The sequence below is a fragment of the Anabrus simplex genome, chromosome 6 (genome assembly GCF_040414725.1).
Source record: "Anabrus simplex isolate iqAnaSimp1 chromosome 6, ASM4041472v1, whole genome shotgun sequence".
NCBI classification, from domain to species: domain Eukaryota; kingdom Metazoa; phylum Arthropoda; class Insecta; order Orthoptera; family Tettigoniidae; genus Anabrus; species Anabrus simplex.
This window is the reverse complement of record NC_090270.1, coordinates 165,874,213-165,893,595: the sequence shown is the minus strand read 5'-3', so window position 1 is coordinate 165,893,595 and position 19,383 is coordinate 165,874,213. Positions and strand designations below refer to the sequence as shown.

Sequence of the window (19,383 nt, the reverse complement as noted above, 5' to 3'; positions counted from 1 at the left end):
CATTTGATCTGTGTTGTGGACATGATTCCAAAGATTCATATGCTTAATCTTGCAAGACATGCTCATTGAACACTCATATTTTGTCCACTCCATGAGTAGAACTGCAGGGTGTATCAGAACTGTGCTGACAAAAAAATCAGGGATGTTCTTCGTGTTATGTTAAGGACAATGGTGCAATCGGATTGGCCGAGAAGGGAAGGAGGCAGGAAGTTGGGGGATAGAGGTAATGCTTGGTGTGAATGCACACTTTTCTAATTCGTTTCGCATAGCCACTTCCCAGTCCCAGTAGGCAGTGTACAGTTTGTTCTGCACAAATTGATTACTAAACGAACACTGTAGAAAGAGAAGATGAACTTGTACCGAGAATACAGGCAGATTTCCAGGTTGTTCACGACATATCACACATTTTGAACAGAATCCACTGGTCACTACTACACCCTTGTGAACTGTGCATCGAAGTAGGAGGGGAACATTTTGAACATCTACTGTAATCAAACTGTTGGGTGGATTGTTTCCTTTGTTCAGTATTGACAATGGTGTGTGTGAAGGAATACACAATCGTGGGTTGGCAGCATTGCTTCTTCCAGCATCTTAAATAATAAAGAATGTAACTGCGACCAGTAGATGAGATGAGAAATGATCTGGTGCATTCCTTAACTGACAAGTCTCCTAATTACAGTCGCTTAAATGCGGCCGGTATCCAGTATTCGGGAGATAGTAGGTTCGAACCCCACTGTCGGGGGCGCTGAAGCTGGTTTTCCGTGGTTTCCCATTTTCACACAAGGCAAATGCTGGGGCTGTTCCTTAATTAAGGCCATGGCCGCTTCCCTCCCACTCCTAGCCCTTCCCTGTCCCATCGTCGCTATAAGACCTATCTGTGTTGGTGCGACGTAAAGCAACTAGCAAAAAAAAAAAAAAAATACAGTGTGTTCTTGTACTGTGTGTGCAGATATGGCTGTTTAATAAAGCAATTGTGGATATTCCTGTGAGAGACAAGGACAGTCCTGTGCAAGTCGAACAAGGACATTTGTTCATACGTGAGGAGCATTATCTCTGTCACCATCACACAACCCTCTTCCCCTCCCTCCCCTTCACTTCCCTGAAGCACGGCAGCAGTTTGTGCTCTGGCATAGCAAATACGGCGAATTCTTTAATTTAAATTGTGCGCACGGAAGTGACAAAGTAACCTCGTTTTCTTGAAAAGAAAAATTATATCCACCAATCAAATTGCACTATCATTGTTTACATAACACAAAGAGCATCCCTGATTGTCGTGTCAGTATAGTTCTGATACACCCTGTATTTCATACACTCCTGCTCTCCGTATTACTGTTTTAATAGGTTCTGATAGATATTTAATAAATTCTGAATTTACATTTACATTTTGGAATACATAGTTCTCTTTTCTTCTTTATAGAAGCTGGAGAGCCAGTTCTGGAGGACCAGGTAGTGCAGTAAGTAATAACATTAGTCCTAACAATATCTCTCTGAAAGTGAATATTATGCTGTTTCTTTCACAATACTGGGCAAGAGTGCACTAATAGTTTTATGAAGCTAAGTTGTAAAAAAGAGCTCATTATCATCATCTAGAAGAAATACTACAACACTTTATTCTAGATGTGTATATATTTCGGTTGTCCCCTCTACTCTTAGCTCCTATAGCCATTAATATGTATAGGAAACAGGTAGAGAGCAATTTGGGTTTAGGAAATGTTATTCCAATGAGGCTCAACTTGTATGATTCTAGCAAGGTATAGCAGATATTTTAGATGCAGTAGGTCAAATGGACTGCATCGCTGTTGACCTATCCAAGACTTTTGGTAGGGTATGCCATGGAAGACTTCTGACAACTATGAGGGTTATTTAACTAGATAAGGATGATTGAATGGGTGGCTAAATTTCTATAAAAGAGATCTCGGAGGTTTAGAGTGGGCGAAGCGCCATCAGATTGTGTAATGGTAAAGAGGGGTTGTGGATTCTGATCCCACTGATGTTCTGTTGGCCATTTTTGTTCTGCACTTAATATCTCTTCTGTAGGTACTGATCACAATTTAATATGTTCAAGGTTTATTTTGAGTACAATGCAGTTGTGAAAACTAAATATTTACAAAGAAATAGTTTTTACAAGGCAGTATTATTGGACCTTTGTTTTCTTTTTGTATAGAACAAGCATGTACGTGTGGGTTTGCCCGTGTGTTTTTAATTCAGCCACTTATTTAAAAGCAAACTAACAAACATTATATTTATTAGCACTCATCTTTTTGAATAAATTGCATTAATTACATTATTTTTAATGATATTGTTACTTTCAGTGCTTAAGATGCCAGGTTGCTAAATGGTACAGATAATATTAAAACAAAGTAAAAGACCATATTATACAAAAAGCAAACTAGTTTTTACTTGTAGAGCTTCTGGATAAACTATATTATGTGTCCTTCCATTTGGAGATAAGATGGATAGTATGTTGCCTTTCCAACTCTCGAACTACCTGCGTACAGTTGACCCTTGAATAAGCACTGTTTCCAAAGATTGAGTCCTACACATTGATAGCTTCATTTCTTGGAGCAGGAATTGCTCTTTGACACAGCCATGCGTGATCAGTGAAATGCTATGCCCACGTATGTTAAAAATTTCAGATCTCTGCATGTCGTAGATTTGGCTGGGCATCATGCTCACGTATCCGTGCATGCGCACACTCGTTTCCTTTCATTATTGGAACGTGGAAGGCCTCCTCGTCCACCATTTTGTCGCAAGTCATGGGGAGGAACAGCTGAGCCTGGTCTAGATAGGGCGTAACATCATTGAGTCGAGCCCCACCATTCACCACACAGTTAGTCAATCGGGAGAGTCCATGTTGTCGTTGCTGTCATTGGCCGTTATGCCGCTCTTACTGTAATTTTATTATTGTCTTAGGGTATGCTTCACTGCAGTTTAGAACTGTAGCATAACTATTCTTATTAGACAGTATCTTGCTTGCTTTTCTCTGTTTGCAAATAACAACAACAACAACAACAACAACAACAATAATAATACTATATGCATTTAGTGTAGTAGTACATTTTTATGGTTAGCCTCTTATTCCTAGTATTTTATAATCATTATACATCTAATTAGAATAATTGTAGTGTAGTTATTTCATCAGTTGGTTTCCCACTTGCATTATTGTCTTGAAATCTTTGTGTAGTATACAGAATTTCCTTCCTCTGACATATACACATACAGTAGAGTCTCGATTACCCGACCTAAATGGGACCTGGAGTACTTGGAATTTTTTGAAATTTGTTCTTAAATTTCACAAACGCATCGGATTTAGCTGACAGTTTTTCTTCACAGATATTAATTCAGTAAGGTAACAATGTTTTCCATGTCAGATAATACAGAACTGAAGCAAACAAGAAGTCTATACTGTATCACTAAAACAATGACATGTTTTACAGTACTCTGTTTATTGATTTATCAATTCAATTATACAGTACATGCAGTATTAAATGAAAACATTCCAATTGTCTTACAAAAGGAAACTTGTCAACAATGTCTGTTTGCCTGCTGATTCACGTTTTCTTGCTGCAAGATCCCGTCATCGACGCAAAATCAACACCTCCGTTGCACTTGCTTCTGGCTGTAGCTCAACCTAGGTTAATGCCATTTCCAGTGCACTTTAATACTTCACTGTGAGTCATCATTTTCTCCTTTTGTTCTGCATAGCCTCATTCTTCATCTTCATTATCCTCATTTTCATTAGCTTTCACAAAATCAGTAATATCAGAGTCGGTTAGTTCAAACAGCTGATCTTCTGCACACCACTTACTCATATCTGTAGACATAATATCCTCACAGCCAGGAATGCAATTCAGTATGGGAACTATATTTTCCATGTCTTCTTTTACCACCTCTTGATGTTCAACCTCACTCAACAATATGTTCCAAGACTTTGCTAATGTCATTGTTTCAACTTCTTCCCAAGACTGCGCTATCCAGTATGCCACATCTTTCATGTCAATTCATTTTAACTTTTCTAACATGTCGTTGCCACTGTCCATTTCCTCTATCAGGGATGAAAGAAGTTTCTGCCGATATTTCCTCTTCAGTGTGTCAAGCATACCTTCATCCAATGGCTGGCCAAATGACGTCATGTTAGGAGGGAGGAACATGACTTTGATGTCACCACTTCTAAGTTGCTCTTCATTTAGGTGTGATGGTGTGTTGTCTAGTAGAAGAAGAGCTTTTCTAGGGAGATTGATTGAAGCTAGAAATTTTTCTACATCTGGAACTAACTGTAAAAAAAAAAAAACAGTCTTTCAAGATGTTAGCAAACATCCAGGCAGCCTTCTGATTCATGTAATGGACTGGAAGAGCATTAACAGAAATGTTTTTAAATGCCCTAGGCTTCTTTGCTTTACTGATCATAAATAATTTTGCTTTTAAATTCCCAGTAACATTCTACAGTTAAGAACAGTAACTCTTTCCTCACTACACTTGTAGCCAGGTGCAGATGTCTTGGTTTGGGCTGCAAGAGTTTTTGATGGCATCATCTTGAAATTCAACCCATTCTCATCACAATTATATATCTGATCACCTGTTAATCTTTCAGCAAGAATTATTTTTTGAAATTCCTTTTTAAATTTCACAACCTCATTGGATTTCGCTGACAGTTTTTCTCAATAGATATTAAGCTGCCTAATGCCATACTGTTTTTTCCACCAATCAAGCCACCCAGGACTGGCAGTAAAATTAGGGTCCCTTTCATTTAATTTCTTCGGGAAATAGACTGCCTATTCTTGCAGAATGGGGCCAGATATTGGCAGGCCCTTTTTCCGGTTTTGAGTGAGCTAAAGAAATTGTGCGTCACTTTTTCATATTCACATTTTTTCATTGTTTTTCTAATTTTCAGAGCATCACTTGTTGCTCTGGTAGAGCACCACTTTTTAATTTCTTCCCTCCTTTTTTTTCCAATCTCGCACTGTAACACGTCCAGCACCATAATCTGAAACCACATTTTTAAGAGTTTCCCCTTTTTCTAGTCTCTTCAATGCATTCAACTTGTCTTCCATAGAAACCATCACTTTCTTCCGTTTACTTACTATACTCGCAAAGGATATGAAAACTATAACATCTGCACCCAACCAATAGTACGCTGAACAATGACTGAAGACTCGCTGCACCTGTCCTTGAGAAAAAATGGTTTTATCACCAGCAGTCAGGTCATGCTTGTCCTACGGTCGCACCCTTCACACCGGTGTCAGATAACACAGAATGTCAGATAAGTGAAGGTCTCTTCAGCGAGACTACTGTACTTCTGTTTATAGAATACTATATTTCTGTTGATTTTTCCATATTATTTGACTTTTCTTTGAATAGATAAAAGAATGGTTGAGTGAGGTAAGTGTAAGGACTTTGGGTGTTAGTGAGAACTAAAGAAGATGAGGGAAGATATAGAGAGTTTGAGGGAGAAAATTAGACTTGTAATGGAGGACAGGAAAGAAGGTAGGTCTCCCTCAGTTAATTTAAGGATACATTAGGTAGGCAGGCTAATTTAAGAGGAAGGAAAAGGAGGGCTAAGGGTTTACCTCAGGGTGTGAGCCCAGAAAAGGTATTGGTGAGGTATTGTGGGGAATCTGTATGAGTCGCTGCAGGTAGATCAGCAGAGGGAAGATGGAAATCAGGGGAATGTTACAGAGGAGGGGCATGGCAAGAGGAAAGGGACTGGTAGAGTAGAGAAACGTAGAGTTGAGTATGGGAAGAGGGAGGTGGAACAGGGTAGTGAGAGGGAGGGTAAGGGGGAGGCAGTGGGTTCTGCAGGCATCAGGAAAGTTAAGGGAGACCAGGAGAGGAGGGAATCTAATGGGAAGGATAGGGTTGAGGGTCTGGTTACAGGTGACTCAATTGTTTGGCACGTGAAAAAAGTGTATAGATGAAAGGGTACAAGAATAAGGTGTTATCCATGAATTAGATTAAGGCGGATGTTGAGGAAAATAGAGAGGAAGCAAGTTGCTTTACGTTGCACTGACATAGATAGGTCTTATGGCGACGATGGGATAGGAAAGGGCTAGGAGTGGGAAGGAAGCAGGTGTGGCCTTAATTGAAGTACAGCCCCAGCATTTGCTTGGTGTGAAAAAAGGAAACCATGGAAAACCATCTTCAGGGCTGCCAACAGTGCAGTTCAAACCCACTATCTCCCGGATGCAAGCTTACAGCTTCGTACCCCTAACCAAACAGCCAATTCACGTAGTGGAACCAACTAGAGGGAAAAGTATTCTAGACGTGGTGCTGATAAAACCAGATGAGCTCTATAGAGAACCTGAAGTGTTAGTTGATATAAGTAATCATTAAGTTGTCTTTGTCATAGTTAAAAAGTAAATGTGATAGAAAGGAACGTCATAGAAGTAGGACTATTAGGCAATACCATATGGTTGATAAGAGAGGCATGGGGAAAGTTTTAAAAAGGCATTATGGTCAATGGAAAATGTAAACAGCCTTTGGGATGGCTTTAAAGCAGTTCTTGATGTGTGAAAACATGTTTGTACCTTTGAAAGTGGTAAGGAATAATAAGGACCCAATATATCATAACAAGGAAATAAGAAAGTTATGAAAGAAGTGCAGATTAGAAGAAATAGAGCTAGGAATATTTGGACAAGTAAGGAGAGGTTGAAGGAGCTTACTGGGTAATTGAATTTATCAAAGAAATCTGTTAAGGATAACATGATGGCGAACATAATTGGCAGTCATATGAAATTAAGGGAGCAATGCAAGCATATGCATAGATACTTCAAGGCAGAAGCAGGTTCTAGGAAGAAGATTCCAGGTATCATTAACACAGTGTGTGGTGCTCATGCTGATGATGCATGTCACCCATTTGAATTCTATTGTTGTACCTTATGTATTAATATATATATATTTTATAGGTCATTTTATGTATGAAATAAATACCTTATATATTCAGAAAAGTACAGTATACAATTTAAGTTTTGAACTTAGTATCACCTGCTATAAATAAGCTGTTAAAGAATGTGGCAGAACTTCCAAGAAATCTCAAACTGCTTACATCTCTCTGTGTACTCAACACGTTCATTGTTTCTTGCCTCCACCCTAGTTTCACATGAACAATGGAGGTGGACTACATCTGTGTATTCAGAGCAAATCCATTTGAAACATATACCTCATATAAACACATACCAGGGTTTCTGGATGCTTGTTCCGCACATGTAGCAGCGTCCTCGTGCTCCAACTTGTGGACAGTTAGCAGGTCTTAACATTTTCATCATTCTCATGAAAAACATGCACATTCTTTTCAGTTCCTTAGAAATCATTTCTTGTTGTATCCTTCTGCAGGTATAGGGTTTGATGAGCTCCATTGATTGGTTGTACAGGAACGTCCTTCAAATCCACGAAATGCAGTCAGTTGCTCATCAATGCACAGGAACTCTCCAGGCTTGAAACACTTTTGGCAGTTTTCACAAACATGTCAAATATTCCTCTGATTAGTGCAAGCTTGTATATTACTTTCCATTCTTCTGTACTGCTTTTGCTATCAAAATGTATGCATCTCATAATGTTTTTGTTGGTGGAGTTGGGCAGGAAGCGCATGTTTCATAGAGAGGACAGATCAAGTGCGTAACTCCCAGTGTGTAGGTAATGCTCCATGTTAGAGCATGCTACAATCACTCTGGAAAACTTTGTGAAGATGGTGAAAGTTACAAGAAAGTTAAAGAACAAAACTGTAATGCCATTGCTCGCATGAATTACTTTTGTCATCCACTTGCTTAGAGACATTAACCTTTATCTTCAGGGACATCTTTAGCAATTGTTTCTTGAGGATTACATAAAAATACTCAGACAATTTTTGTTAAGATGTATACAGTAGTAAGAAAATTGTACTTCTGGATGACAGTAGTCATGTGCGTGAGCACCGGAGTGTTAATGAACAAGGCGAGTGTGTATATGAGGATTTCCAGAAGGTCTTCAGTCTGCAGTATGTAAAGGTAGTTTGATACAAGGATAATGTCCATATAGAGGACGAAAAATACTGGTGAATCACTGAAAATTACCTACGATAATAATGACATTTACAAAAAGATAGAAAGGTTGAAAGATAGAAATGCAGCTGGGATTGGTATGATTTCTGGGGATATATTAAAAACTATGGGTTGGGTTGTAGTGCCAGATCTGAAATACTATACTTACTTGATTACTGTTTGCATGAAGGAGCAATACCAAATGAATTTAGAGTTGCAGTAGCAGCCCTAGAGTACAAGGGAAATGATGACAAACATACAGCGGATAATTACAGGCCTGTCAGCTTGACGTGTCATTTTTAAGCTCCGGGAAAGTATTCTTTCTAATTATTGTAGACATGTTTCCAAAACTACTAAGTTAACTGGTTTGATAGGAGGCAATTTGGGTTTAAGAAAGGTTATTCCACTGAATTTCAGATTGAAGGATGCAAGCAAAATACAGCAGATAGTTTAGAATCAGGAGATCTAATGGACTATATCGCTATTGATCTATCCAAGGTTTTTGATAGGGTAGATCATGGAAGATTACAGATGAAAATCGGAGCTATTAGACTAGACAAACGAGTGGTTGAATGGGTAGCTAAATTGCTAGGAAATAGAACTGAGAGAATTAGAGTAGGTGGGGTGTTATCTGATCCTGTAATAATTAAGAGGTGGGTTCCACAGGGTGGTATTATTGGACCTTTGTTTTCTTATAAATGATATGAGGAAAGGGCTGGAATCACAGATAAGGCTATTTGTGGATGATGTTATACCATGACGAATATAAGAACCAAGTGTGATGACTCATCGAGTTCAGGCGAGCCCCGCCAGGCAGCGCTAGAGTGTGGTAGCTCCACAATACCGATCAGCTGGTCTTAGGAATGGTGACACAGAAAACGTATTACTCCGTAACTGTTAAGTATGAACACTGTCTTTTATTTTTTAAAATGAGAGATTACAATTAAAATACCATGGCAGAGAACAATGGAAAAATATCATACATGGAAATAAGAGCTACAACCTTCATCACATGTTGCGAAAAGCACAAGTTATTTAAAGATAAAAATTTCATTGTTCCGTATTGAAAGTATTACCGTTAAAAATTAAATAATTGAAAAAGAGGTTCAACCTATTCAATACATAAGAGAAAGAAATGTAGTGATTACATTCTTATTTAATAGTAACTATAAATGGGACCGGTTTCGACCCTAGTCCAGGTCATCGTCAGCCGTAAAAACATGTAAAACAATGCATATGAAAAAGAAAAAGATTAAGTGAACTCTGGATCGGTATAAGATGAAACATCAATTAACGATGGGGGTAGAAATTGTGAGTCACTTAAAAGAAAACAGTACGTAATATTAAGAATGGTAGTATGGCACACACAAAGATAGGTGAAGTCTCACAATGTTTATGAATATTGGAGAACGGTCAAATGGGTCAGTTTCCACACTCTGTCAGGCACAAAGTCACAACACTATCAAACAACATATGAAGATCATAAATAACTTGAAGTCGCAGACGAATAGATTTGTAGAAGCAAACCGCCAGCTCTCGGTGATCAGCGCGGCACATTCAAGGTCATGCGCTGCGGTCTCGAACGCCAAGCTAGAATGAAGAATATCCTGAAGGTCCAGTATTTGTCTCGGTTGCGGGAAGTTAAGTACGTATATATAGAAACTAGCAAGGTACCCGTGCTTCGCTACGGTATTATACTGAAATTTATAATTGAATGCTTATTGTTTTAGATATATAATCAGCCGAAATTCGCAATTTGACACGTTTTCAGCGAGAATCCACCAAAATTCCCGATCTGACTCGTTTTCTATTAGATTACGGCTGGTTTCCTCCCATTTTTCAATCTTCCTTTCCAGCAATCGATTTCGTACTTCCCGGGCTAGGCTCAGGCATTCTTCCCGGTCAGTTGGGTCTGTAAATCTTTGCCATACCGTATTTTCCTATAATCATTTTTAATCTGGATAAAATCCTTCAGGAGATCCGGCGTAGTGTCATATTGGGCGCCTTGGCGGCAATGAACCCGCGGCCGGACTGCATTCTTAGTCATTACCCGTCGAGGAGCCGTTTCCAGCGCGGTCCGCATATTTGACGACGGTCCGGAACATTATTATTATTATTATTATTATTATTATTATTATTATTATTAATGTTATTCTTATTCTTATTATTATTACTATTATGTGTTGCTGGGATGAATGATGACAGGGAAAACCGGAGTATCCGGAGAAAAACCTGTCCCGCCTCCGTTTTGTCCAGCACGAATGTCACATGGAGTGACCGAGATTTGAACCACGGAACCCAGCTGTGAGAAGCCGGCGCGCTGCCACCTGAGCAACGGAGGATCCGTCTAAGTACATTAAGAACAGTAAAATCAATTGGCTTCACCTCCTTTTACACCCCACCGCCGTTAGTTTTTACTGCCAATCCCCCCCCTCCCAAAATTAAAAGAAGGCTTGTTTCTTTATGTTTAAGGGAGATTCCAAACACCAATGTTCACATCTATTACCTTCAGTTTTGAGATATAAGTATCCCCATAAATATAATTTACTTTTGTCACTTCATTTCAAACTATTCCCCCCCCCCCCAAGTGAATTTTCCCGCAAAAAATACTTGTTTCTTTAATAGTGAAGGATCTTCTAAATACCAATTATCACGACTCTAACTTCTTCACTTTTAGATTTATGTGTCCTCATGAAAGGAATTCAACTCCTTTACACTCCCGATCCCCAAGATGCTTTCCCCCCCAAAACGCGTTTTTCTTTGTTTTTAAAGGAGATCCAAATACGAATTTTCACGTCTGTATCAACTTTAGTTTTTATTAAATGTATATATTCTCATACAATTAAAGTCAATTAATTTTTCAATTCTTTCACCCCCCCTCCCCCAGCTTCATTGGATTTTCCGAGAATACGTGTTTCTTTACTTTTAAACCAGATTGCAAATATCAAATTTCACGTCTGTAACATCTTCATTTTTAAGATATCAGTAGCCTAATTAAAAGAATTCAACACCATTTTTAGTCACTTTCACCCCCCCCTTCAACCAAGTGGTATTTCTGAAAATTAAAAATACACGTTTCTTTATGTTTAATAGAGATAAAAATACCATTTTTCACTTCTGTAACATGTTAAGTTTTTTAGATATACTGTAAAAATTCTCATTTTAAAATTTCACCCCTTTTGGGTTTCCCTTAAGTGGAGTTTCCAAAAACAAATCACCTATGTTTCTTTACATTTACAGGAGATTCCAAACACCCACTTTTTACGTCTGTAACATTTTACGTTTCCAAGATAATCTTTCAAAAAATTCACCCCAATTTGTCACTTCTGTTTAACCGCCATTAATAGGATTTTCCAAAAACTAAAAAAATACGTGTTTCTTTATTTTTAAAGCAGATCCCATATACAAATTTTCAGTTCTGTATTATCTTCCGTTTCTGAGATATATGTATCCTCATTAAAGGCATTCAACCCATTTTTTACCCTTTTACACCCCTCCTATTGGGATTTACAGGAAAGAAAAAAATACGTGTTCCTTTATTTTTAGAGGAGATTCTAACTACCAATTTTTACATCTGTAAATTTTAAAGTTTTAAGTTGTAGACACATTCATTTTAAAAAATTCACCCCCCTTTTCACCCCTCAATATTTGGTATTTCCAAAAACGAAAAAATACGTGTTTCTTTACATTTAAAGTAGATCCCAAATACCAATTTTCAGGTCTGTAATATCTTCAGGTTCTGAAATATAAGTAGCCTCATTAAAGGCATTCAACCCATTATTCACCCTTTTACACCCTTCCTATTGGGATTTTCCGAAAACAAAAGAATACATGTTTCTTTATTTTTAAAGGAGATTCTAAATACCAATTTTTACATTTATAAACTGTAACAGTTTTGAGATATAGATACACTCATTATAAAAAATCACCCCCTTTTCACCCCCCCCCCCCATTAATTGGATTTTCCAAAAACAAAAAAATGTGTTTCTTTATTTTTAAAGGAGATCCCAAACACCAATTTTCAGGTCTGTAATATCTTCAGTTTCTGTAATATATGTAGCCTCATCAAAGGCATTCAACCCTTTTTTCACCCCTTTTCACCCCTCCTATTGCGATTTTCCAAAAACAAAAAAATATGTGTTTCTTTATTTTTAAAGGAGATTCTAAATACCAATTTTTACATCTATAAACTGTAACAGTTTTGAGATATAGATACACTCATTTTAAAAAATCCCCCCCCCATTAATTGGAATTTCCAAAAACAAAAAAATACACGTGTTTCTTTATTTTTAAAAGAGATCAAAAGTACCAATTTTCAGGTCTGTAATATCTTCAGTTTCTGAGATATAAGTACTGGTATACTGATTAAGGGCATTCAACCCATTTTCCCCATTTTCACCCCTTTTCACCCCTCATATTGGGATTTTCTGAAAACAAAAAAATATGTGTTTCCTTATTTTTAAAGAAGATTGTAAATACCAATTTTTACATCTGTAAACTTTTAAACTTTCGAGATATAGACACACTCATTTTAAAATTTCACCCCTCTTTTCACCCCCTTAGCGAAGGAATATCCAAAAATCCTCTCTTAGCGAGCACCTACATCTTAATATGAATATATCCCCAAAATTTAATTTCGTTACGTCCAGTAGTTTTGGCTCTGCGATGATGAATCAGTCAGTCAGGACAAGTTATTTTATATATATATAGATATACAACGCAAATCAGTATAATTGAATGAGTAATTGTGCTTCTGCTAAGTTCTTGGAAACAGTTGACTTGAAAAAACAATTGTAAAGAGAAAAAAATATAGTAAAAAGCGCAATATCGGAAAACAAATGAAAACTTATATGCACAGTGCGCTATTTTTTAAATTGAAAAAATTTAGGTCATGATTGAAGTAGTCGAAGTTGGCGCAAGACAAGAGTTAAAATTTGAAAGAGGAGAACCGAAATGAAGGTAGATGTTTTTTCGGTTCTCCTCTTTCAAATTTTAACTCTTGTCTTGCGCCAACTTCGACTACTTCAATCATGACCTAAATTTTTTCAATTTAAAAAATAGCGCACGGTGCATATAAGTTTTCATTTGTTTTCCGATATTGCACTTTTTACTATATTTTTTTCTCTTTACAATTGTTTTTTCAAGTCAACTGTTTTCCAAGAACTTAGCAGGAGCACAATTACTCATTCAATTATACTGATTTGCGTTGTATATTTCTATATATACGTACTTAACTTCCCACAACCGAGACAAATACTGGACCTTCAGGATATTCTCCATTCTACTTCGGCGTTCGAGACCGCAGCGCATGACCTTGAATGTGCCGCACTGATCATCGAGAGCTGGCGGTTTGCTTCTACAAATCTATTCGTCTGCGACTTCAAGTTATTTATGATCTTCATATGTTGTTTGATAGTGTTGTGCTTTGTGCCTGACAGAGTGTGGAAACTGACCCATTTGACCGTTCTCCAATATTCATAAACATTGTGAGACTTCACCTATCTTTGCGTGTGCCATACTACCATTCTTAATATTACGTACTGTTTTCTTTTAAGTGACTCACAATTTCTACCCCCATCGTTAATTTATTTTTCATCTTATACCGATCCAGAGTTCACTAATCTTTTTCTTTTTCATATGCATTGTTTTACATGTTTTTACGGCTGACGATGACCTGGACTAGGGTCGAAACCGGTCCCATTTATAGTTACTATTAAATAAGAATGTAATCACTACATTTCTTTCTCTTATATATTGAATAGGTTGAACCTCTTTTTCAATTATTTAATTTTTAAAGCACAAGTTACTCGAGTGTACATATACATAAATAACACATAACCCCCAGCATATTAAGAAAACACCCATGAACTATTTAAGGGTAATACTCTACTTACCATCTCAGTTTGTCAGTTACTGGACTTTCGAAAGCTTGCATGAAGATTTGGCGGATGTTTGAGATTGTAAATCTCGCCGGATTTCTTTCACTCCGAAGAAAAATCGGCACTTCAGATAATGATAAACAAGTCTGGGGATTATATCCATAACATGTTGAAGACAACAGCCAGCACCTGAAGGATCAACTGAAATTTTGTCTATAGAATCAGTACAATCAAAAAATATTTCACTCCATATCGATTTTGAGTTCAGTTTTTCACTAATTACTTTCTCGGCCTGGAAAAGAATGTCACATATACTTTTCGAAGGGCGTGTTTAAAACACTTCATTATTGCTTGAACCGTAGTCTTTGATTTCGGAGAGAACTGAAAATGTACTATGATTATTATCACGTAGAGAATGGGCACAGGGCGAACACTTAATAAATTTAGAAGAATGGTTAACAACGTACCCAGGCAAATGGTACACTAAACACTTCTCAATCGAAGAGTTTTGAACTGCGCTATCAAATTCAGATACAGAGCTTTCCTAGTCTTCGATATTTACTGCATCTTGAACCACAACTTTTTGCTTAATGGAAGTTTCCACTGATTGTTTCACTGTCTCATTATGCATTTCCACATTCCGGGCTAACATACCAGGTCAAGATCGTCTCCCGTTTAGATTCGCAATTTCCTCCTACGTTTAAAGCCTGTTTTATAAGGACGTAGACACATTGAAGTAGATGCAAATGAAGGAAATCTATTGTCAATGGATGATCATCTGAACTGAAAGAACGCATAATTCCGAAGTGCCGTTCCAAGGGATCCTGGGTGAGCTTTCCTGTTAACACATACTTGTAACCTCTTTCCCAAAGCCATTCACACATTTCCAAAGTACTCTGTAGGGTTACCATAAGTGATTCCAAGGTCCTGTTGGAGGCAAAGGTGTTATTAGTAGATGTCACAGTTTGAAGAAAATTAACAAGAGCTATATAAGAAGGTGAACCTCTACGAAGAGCCTGAGAAGGGATGAATGCATTTAGTGCATCAGCAACAATATTTATATCATTGGTAAATGTTTCAGTGTCCTCACTACCTTGTAATCCTGCCAGTCCCATTTCGCGATAAAATTTCATACATTTGGCAACACTGTCACTAAAAAGTTGGAAGACAAGCCTAGCATTCATTCTCTGGAACGATGATGGGTATAAATGAGCAACTGTCGGCTTGGGGCAGGCTCTAAGTCTAACATATCCTGATAGATTTTCTTTGAACAGTTCCTTATAGAAATTGAAATTAATGATTTTGTCATTATAGTGAAGTTCTACTTTATCATGAAAGTGGTTTTTATGCATTTCAATACATGCATGAAGTCAGAGAAAGCCCAGATCTTTCTCTTAACATCTGCAGGATTAATGATGTGAGGTTGTAGAGAACTTGTCTTGCCACTGATTCCTAACGATTTCCAGGCCTTTTTATTTGTCTGACTACCATCACAAGTAAATCCAACCACCCTCGCCCCAGCCTCTTCTAACTGCAAAATCACCTGTATTAGAATTTTTGTGAGAATGTCTCCTGGAGTAGCATTTCTGCATGCATAAACAGCAACTGGTTGTACCCAATTATGCATAAAAGGTACGAAAATGAACACTAGAGCGTGATTGCAAGCAAGTTCTTCTGGAGGTCTGGTGTGTGTTCCCCTAAATCAACTAATCCATCTACTTTATGAGAAAAACTATTGAACTGGATTTCTTCTCTTAGGTTAAGTTCATCAAAAATAACAACACCATAACGTGAATTATCATTTTCATCCTTAAGAAAATTTGAAATAGCATTTATGCTATGCGAATTAACTCCATAAGGGCACTTAAGCCCTTTACTAAGTTTTCTCAAGTGACTTTCTGAGGGCAGAGGCAAGAGGTCATGTCGCCGACAATGACTGAATCCTTTCGGTGATTTTATTCTCACCAATAAACTCTCTAAAATGAATTCATTGCTGTACCTCATTCCATTAGCAGATTTCACCTGGCATTTTTCAAGCATGGTATCGATTATCATCTTTTCCTTCTTGCTAAGGTGTTTGTTATATCTATAATTAAATTCCTGTGTATTTCTAACCTGTTTCTCCAGTAAATTAATTCTCGATTTTGCTGAGTTTAGACTGGATCTAGCTCAAATTAAATTTTGATTAGCATGTTTTAGGGGCCTTTTGAGCAATAATATTGTCTTTTCGGCATCAGAAAGCACACTAGAATAACCCAAATTTTGATCAACATTAGACTGACCTTTTCATTCTCCATTTGCTGCTACACTCCCGTCTTCAATCTTCTTTCCTCTTCTCCTAGTGGTGTCTAGATTCTTTTTCCTGTTGGGAGTTTCACAGGACTTAATCTCACTTGAAAGGTATTTTGGCAAATTAGGGAAAATGTGGGGCACTGCTTCTGGACGTAATTTCCATCTCTCATGAGGCATAACCACTTTTTCACCATTCACTATAAAGTTATCTGATTTTACTATCAAATTATCAGAGGCATGAACTTGCCAAATTCTACTATTACACGATAACACAGTATCCTTTCGTGGAATAGCTCTGGCCCATTTTTCAAATTTATTTCTATCCTTCGGTGGCGAAAAGAATCTTATACCATTAACTACTCTACCATAGCCAGGCACAAAACAGTACGGCATGTTGAACTATTAATTTAATCAGGCCACATAACACACGTGCTTTAAGTGCACAACACACAATGAATTGAGTTTAGGAACTGAAAGCAAAGAAAATTCAACTTGTTGACTTGAAATATCTCGCACAATAACACCTCGCGCACTTTCCAACACTGAAGCACATGTTGGACACTGACATTTGCAGTGCTCCCAGTGGCGGGTTCACAAACTACCACGCTAGAACAGTTGAGTCATCACACTTGGTTCTTATATTCGTCATGGTTATACTTTATAGAGTAGTACTGTATATGAGTTGCAGGTTTGTGAGCGACTGCAGGGGCCTAGACAATATTGTAGGATGGACAGCAGACAATAGTATGATGGTAAACGGGATGAAAAGTCAGGTTGTATGTTTCACCAAGAGGAAAAGTCCTCTCTGTTTTAATTACTGTGTTGATGGAGTGATAGTACTTAATGAGGATCTCTGTAAGTAGCTGAGTGCTAATATAACACAAGGGAGGAGGAACTGACCCATTTGATGACAGGAAACTTTTATACATCAGAAACATGACAGATAGGATTAGGAAGATACTAAACAAAGATGACATCAAAACCATCTATGAACCACTTGCTTGTTTGCTTATTTTTGAAAGGGGCCTAACATCTAGGTTGTTGGCCACTCTATGTACCACACTGGAAGTTAACATGTTATCTGCCACCAGTCAAAGACATTATAGAATTATAGGCGCCTGCAGTCTACCACATTGAATGTAGCTGCTCTACCTGTTACATAGTTGAAATGAAGCATCTGATTTCTTCCCAACTTAAAGAACACATCCATCACACCAAGAACCAAGATGCAGAAATTTCATCTGTAGCAAAGTATTTCTACAAAACCAGACATGAAATTTCATTTGACAGGACTAGCTATTCCCTGGAATCTTGAAAAAAAAATTCTGAAGTCCGTCAAAATAAAAAAAAAACACCCAAACAAAATGAATTTAGAGGAAGGCTACAAAATCAGCAATTCTTGGATGCCTATTATGCACAGATTACAATATGCAGGTCAGGGTATGAACATATATGACAAATCCTCAAGTTACGTTACAGCAACGGTAACTCCCAGCTACGTGTCGACCAAGTGACACACATGATCAGGATGTTTCAGGAGGGCCTCCAGAGGGAGAGGAGGTTATATAAATGCGAGGCACAACAACCACTTTCATAATTTCGGATGCCTGTGGAGACTGATTACCTCAACTTGAGTATGGGTATTGCTGTTGCCTAGATAATATTGCAGCGTATTTGAAACTTTGATAAACTATACATAAGGTACATACAAGAACAGCATGGTTCAGCCTGGAAGAACTAAAGAGCTCTGTGTACTATAATATCATCTGCAAAATTCTTTATCTGTGATTCCAGTTCTGTACTCATATCATTTACGTATATATAAGAAAATTCATATGACTGCCAATTATGCTTGCTATCATTTATCCTTAGCCAACTTCTTTTCCTAAATTCAATTTTCTAGTAAGTTCCTATCATCTCTCCTTACTTCTACAACCATTCGTAGCTCTATTTTTATCCAATCTGCATGTCCTTCTTAACCTCTTTCTTTCCCTGTTACATATATGGGTCTTGCTGTGTCATTCCTGACATATTGTAGCTGATTATCTAATCAAATAATGCTGCCTCATAGATGTGACCCATTGCATAGAAAGGGATGCAAAGTTGGCAATAAAAATTTTACAGCAGAACTGAATAAGGTATCTGGGGTGGTTAAATTGCATTTCTATGTTTTGACTTCTTGCTCTACCTGTGGGTCTTCTTAACAAACCAAGTGAAGAAACAGGTTGATTCTTTGCTTCTAGATATCATGGAAAGTACTTGTTTGAATGAATATCATGAGCTGGAAAAGAAACTTGCTGTCACTCACGGGATTTTAAAATTACCAACTGTAGGTCCCATTTCAGATTACATCTTAGTTGTTTTTATGTGACAATCATGGAGAAAGATCTTATTTTGAAAATCATTAATGGTCATACGTCTGTAAGAGGTCTAAGTGATGGATTACAGACATTTTATGACTATTTCACATCACATAACAGTGACAGTAAATCATATAATGATATGGACAATGATGAAATTAGTGAAGAAACATTACCATGGTTTCTTTGATTATGTTCCATTTGTCAGGTAAGTTGAATAATTTTACATTTTTACTAAGATGGTTTTCTACCACTGACTTTTTTCAGTTTAGGTTATTGGTTTTGGCATGTCATGTGATATAACCTATTTATGGAGTTTTAATTCCACAGAGCCTGTTTTCATACATTTTATTACATGATATATCCTATTTATAGTGCTTTAGCCATGTCAAGAAAATAAGGTGATTATCTTTACATTTCACAGAGAATTTTGCTCCACCTCTTCAGGAGAAAATCAGGCCATTCTGCCACGAAGGAACTGAAGATTTGTATGTTCCTAACCCAAAGTAATTGAATTAAATTCTTCACCTGATACAGTAGATGATATGACAGCTGCCAGACTTCACCAATGTAATATGAGAAGTAGACAATGCAGAAGTATTCAGAAGGAGGAAAATAGTTTTCTTAATGTCAGCAGTCAATAATTAATATCTTCTGAAGTATTGCACTTTTTGTCTTTTTAATATTCAGGATCTCATGCCAATTTTAGAACCATAATAATCTTGAAAATGGAAAAATCCTACTTTAGGTCCCTTTTTGCACAATGGGTCACATATGAGCCATACACCAATAATTCCACGTTTCTCAACCGTAACTTTTCCATAGCTTACAAATTCTTAT

At 37.3% G+C, this 19,383-nt stretch overlaps 1 protein-coding gene across 1 annotated transcript in view; it reads left to right on the top strand.

Annotated features, from left to right (window-relative positions):
* LOC136875916 (trichohyalin) overlaps positions 1-19,383 on the top strand; it is a 292,525-nt gene that overhangs the window by 98,320 nt on the left and 174,822 nt on the right. Inside the window, exon 7 of the mRNA XM_067149535.2 lies at positions 1,418-1,454. Coding sequence (XP_067005636.2) covers positions 1,418-1,454 — 37 coding nt within the window. The remainder of the gene's footprint in view (positions 1-1,417; positions 1,455-19,383) is intronic.